We start from the raw sequence: 4,813 nt of genomic DNA on the forward strand, positions 1-4,813 counted from the left end.
GTCTTTTGACTTGTTCAGTATATTGGATAGTGTTGGAAACCATTGTTGTGTCATTGGCAGTCATCAGAGCTAAGGTGGTTGGACGGAAAGAAATAGCTTCTGGGAATGATGTCTATGGCAACCCCATCAAGAGGATCCAGTATGACATCAAACAGATCAAAGTAAGTCCATGTCAGAGGGTTGGTTGTAGCCAATGCCAATGTTTCAGTAATTCTAACCTAAAGAAAACCGACTCTCCATTACTACTAATGTTGGTTTAGTGATGTAATTGGCTTTCATTTTTTTTGTTACTTTATTATTTAGTCATTACATTTTATATCTTGCAGATGTTTAAGGGCCCTGGTCAAGCAGTGGAGGCCATCTTCACAGCCCCAACTTCTGCCATGTGTGGTGTGACTCTGGAGGCTGACAGCAAGGAGTACCTGATCACAGGTAGAACTACAGTACCCATAACTCCTTTTGTGGCAGCTAAAGCACTTAAATGGCACCAGCATTTGTTAAGCTCCATACCAGTTCCTGGAAACAGTGGTACAAACCTTTACAGGTTCTGGTACATTATCTATAAACCATCATACGTGCCGGCAGACAGATTGAAATACATTGCCCACTAACACACCAGGTGACATATTTCTGTGGTCTGTGATCTACAGGAAAGATGGAGTCTGACGGTGTGCATGTTACGCTCTGTGACTTTGTGGAGCCGTGGAGTGACCTAACCCACACTCAAACACTCAGCCTGAACCAGCGCTACCAGTCAGGCTGTGACTGCCGGGTAAGAGGCCCCATTCCCACCCCCACACATTTCAAGTCCTGCCAAATTCACCCACAACACACATCCATACACAACACATCATGCTCAATATGTATATTTGTAACCAATGCTTTTACATTGTATGAAGACATCATGTCTATGACTTCCTTTACAGATTGTGAGATGCCAGTCCTTGCCCTGTTCTATTGGTGGCCCAGAAGAATGCCTGTGGACAGACTGGGTCCTGGAGGCAAATCACCGTGGCAAACAGGCCCAATTTTTCACCTGCATCCCTCGAAGCGATGCTTCCTGCAACTGGTACCGTGGCTCTCATGCCCCCAGCAAGGAGTTCATGGACATCGAAGACCCATAGTCCCCTTCAACACCAGCACCAAACATCTGCACTCTAGCTCACACACACTAATAATACATAACACACACATACACAGACACATACATGCACACACACTATCACAACCTGACTCGTTGAACAGAGGCCTGTTTTTGATTAATACAGATTTACAGAAACACTTTTGAAAGTACCAAACCTTCCATTTTGCTTGTTTTCACCCAGCTGCATTAAGGAAAAGAGAACCAAATTCAAACTATTTTGACATTTTTCCCTTTCCAAACCTTTTTTAACCTAGTCTATAGTGTACAAATGTTATATCTCATTATTGTTTATACACATGCTCCCTCAAACAAACATAAACCCTACATTAATTAATTTAACAGCTGTAATAAAATAGCATATTTGAGGGAAAGTGCCTTTTTTTGCCTTTGCCTTTTTTTTTCTTGTCTTTTATGACATACATTTCTGACATTGTAATATTTTGCATATGTGGAATGTACTGTAAAAGATTAGTTGTAAATTGTATACTGCACTGTGCACAGAACAACTTGCAGAGGATATGGCATTAATTTATACGTTTAGTGCTAGTATTTGCAGGATTTGTGTGTATTTATGAAATAAGCATCGCCCCTTCGAGTTAATAGCTCAGCATAAACACATTCTGTTTGATGTCTTCAGTCTGTACCCCTCAATTCCCCTTCTATTTCACATATAGTTGAGTTATTTCACTGAATTGGGCATTTTGTGTCTCAGTGGAATGAAAGCTATTAGGCAAGCCACGTGCACATCATCAACCATTCAAAAGTTATATTGAAGAGTCCTTTCAGTTGTAATTATATAATACATAAAATATAATAAAAACTTAAATATATATAACATATAATAATACTATTTTATAACAAAGCGCCTCCAAGGATTTTAACAGGAACCCTTGAAGGTTACTTTAGATGTTTGGGGAATACTCAATGAACCTTTGAGGGTCTTCAAGAAGTGAAGAACTTGGAAGGACTTTTCTTTAAACAAGGGTCCTATTTTGAGGCCCACATGCAACTATGGACAAGAAGTAATAGGAAATATTTTTTCTCCATGACAGAATGCAGTAACTAGAAAAATAATCTTGTAGGGCCAGACAAGACTTGAGCACTTAAGGATGTGAAAACCGAGTGGCAACTAAAATGTTGGTAGTGGATTTTGAGGAAAACAGATGCAGGTTCAGTTGGCTTTCCTAAAAAAAACCTGTCAAAACTTGATGAGACCAACACTGACCATCACACTTTTTTGTTTGAATCAACACCACTTCATTGAACTCTGACTTACAACGATGGTGAATTGGTTTAGAGCAAGTAAACTCATCTCATGTATTTCATCCACATGTTCAGAAAACACCTCCTCAGCTGTTCTCTGTCATAACATCGGATGATGATATGAAGTTTGTCCCTACAAGACACTGAGAATAGTCACTGGTGTTCAGTCCTGTTGATTATGGTTGTGTTATCCTTGAGCCTTAACATGTTTCTGAAGGTACACATGGTGAATTCTGAGTTACTGCAGATACTTTTTTTAACAGGTGGCTCACATCTGGCCAAAGTCTTCATGTCAGGCAGGCCCTCACACTGCTCAACAGAACTTGAGGGTCACAGTACTTGTCCAAGTACAATAATATCAAATCTATACTCCCTTCACAACAATGCCTATTTGACCAAGCTCAAGCATAAATGTGTAAGCCTTTTTAAGTCATTTTATTAATTTTCTGTATTCTTGAGTAATGCATCTAGAGACTTGGTCGATCCATGTTTTCAGATACATTGGCCTTTCTTGTAAATTTTGTGTGTTTTTATGACGCAATGTATGTCTTAGCATTAGCAGTAGTGTGAGATGTCTCGTGCTGGTACTACATGAGACGGCGGTCTGAAGCTAGACCATGCATGCCTACCCTTTCCAGTATTATTCCAAACTGTATGGATGCCAATGGTGTTGAGAAATAAAAACCTTTTTTAAATCACTCATGGTTATTTGTGAAGTTACCAGTGGGAGCCAGAGAGTGGAACAGGGAATTCAACAGAGCTACTCGTGGGAAACTGAAGCCTTGTCTAACGCCTTTTCAAAGTTTGCGGACCTTTCCAACACACTTGCCAGTTTCTGCCAGCAGAAAAACAGATACATAAACATTCCAATCAAGTACTTTCTTGGAACTTGTCTTACCTCTCCATTATCTCCCTCTGAAATGTACTCCTCAACTGAGAGATTAAGGTGAACACCAAGGTCATGAACACCAAGGTCATGGTTCAGAGCACATATACAGATTAAAATGTATATCTTTACTGTACTGAGTGGATTTGTATATAAACAATTGCATATTCTGGTCACAGCGTTTTGCTGTCCTCTCATAATCTTGCATAAAACCAGCCCTACCCAGTAAAAACTAGTTTTGATAAGCACACGGGATGCATTTGGTATGTGGCTGTTCTATTTCCCCCAGTTGTCTCCACACATTAAGGTGTTTACCAGAACTGTTTTTAAGGTTTGCACTAATGACTAGCCCATATCCATTCATAAGTGTGACAGTAAACAACCCTCACTGTTCAAATAGCACCCTCAGGTGGACAAGGTTTGCTATTTAATATGCTGGTGAAATTCTTAATTTTGGTCAACTTTCCATGATCCAGTAGTTGCAATGGGCCATGTTGACTGAAGCGATGAAAAATGTGATCAGTTTAGATCCTTAGATGAGTTTAGGTGCTTTGAACCCAGAAGTTGCTCATTATTTGGTGCTGACAGTGAAACTGCTAGATTTACTTTGCGATACAACATACAAAGCCTTTTCTTGAATTGTCTTAGTTTGTTTAGTCAGCAAATAATTGTTTTTACTTGAGCTTCCCCAGGTGGTGAAAAAGTTATATTATAATATTTATAAATGAATAATTTGCTCACTTTCCACAACTTGGCTTGTTTCTTTTTATCTAGTTGTTCTGCTTTCTGGCATATACTTAAATGTGTAGGCTGATATATTACAGGCTATGTTAGGCTTTTTATACAGTTGTGCTCTGAATTTGAAAGATATTAGCAAATGACATCACTCTCATCAGTGATATCACTGCTCCGGGTTAGTGTGCTTCACTGTGTGCCTCACTGTGTGCTTCACTATCCTGGATGGGTAAAATGCAGAGACTAAATTCAGAGTGTGTGTGTGTGTCACTATCTCTGCCGTTAAAACAGTCACTAGTCACTAGGGCTCCATTTCCATTTCCATTTCCATATATTCAGGGTGCAGATGAGTAGCATGAGTTAAGTCCTATAGGCTACTGGTAACAGCTAAAAGACAGGAACTCATCAATATTTGGATATATTGGTCTCTGCGCCTCACAAAGAATACCACATAAATAATTACCACTTACTTCCCTATCAAGTCCCTATCCCTCTTATACGCATTAGTTATTATTATCCCCCTAATAATGACCACTTAAGTCCCTATCAAGCATATCCAGGAGGGCCCACTGTTGGATTTCAGGTCGAATTCCACATAACTATTATAGCCTTACATCCAGTAGGGCTACTAAACAGGTTCATGACATGCTGTTCGCAGCCTGTGATCCAGTCTCCTGTGATACCACTACCAGGAATTAAGGTAGTACGCTTTGAGTTTCCTTAAACTCATTGGTTAAACCATGCTGTCAATCACCATTGTCCCCACCTTCTCATAATGCAGCATG

General features: G+C 39.7%; 1 protein-coding gene across 2 annotated transcripts in view; it reads left to right on the forward strand.

Moving 5' to 3' along the window:
- LOC308379913 (metalloproteinase inhibitor 2-like) overlaps positions 1 to 3,105 on the forward strand; it is a 10,263-nt gene extending 7,158 nt beyond the window's left edge. For both annotated transcript variants that reach the window (XM_080857182.1, XM_080857181.1), the window contains 4 exons: positions 61 to 161; positions 327 to 432; positions 651 to 772; positions 927 to 3,105. In XM_080857182.1, coding sequence (XP_080713308.1) covers positions 61 to 161; positions 327 to 432; positions 651 to 772; positions 927 to 1,124 — 527 coding nt within the window. In that variant the 3' untranslated portion in view covers positions 1,125 to 3,105. The remainder of the gene's footprint in view (positions 1 to 60; positions 162 to 326; positions 433 to 650; positions 773 to 926) is intronic.
- The last annotated feature ends 1,708 nt before the right edge of the window (positions 3,106 to 4,813 follow it).

This window comes from Sprattus sprattus (assembly GCF_963457725.1).
Source record: "Sprattus sprattus genome assembly, chromosome: 18".
Taxonomy (NCBI): domain Eukaryota; kingdom Metazoa; phylum Chordata; class Actinopteri; order Clupeiformes; family Clupeidae; genus Sprattus; species Sprattus sprattus.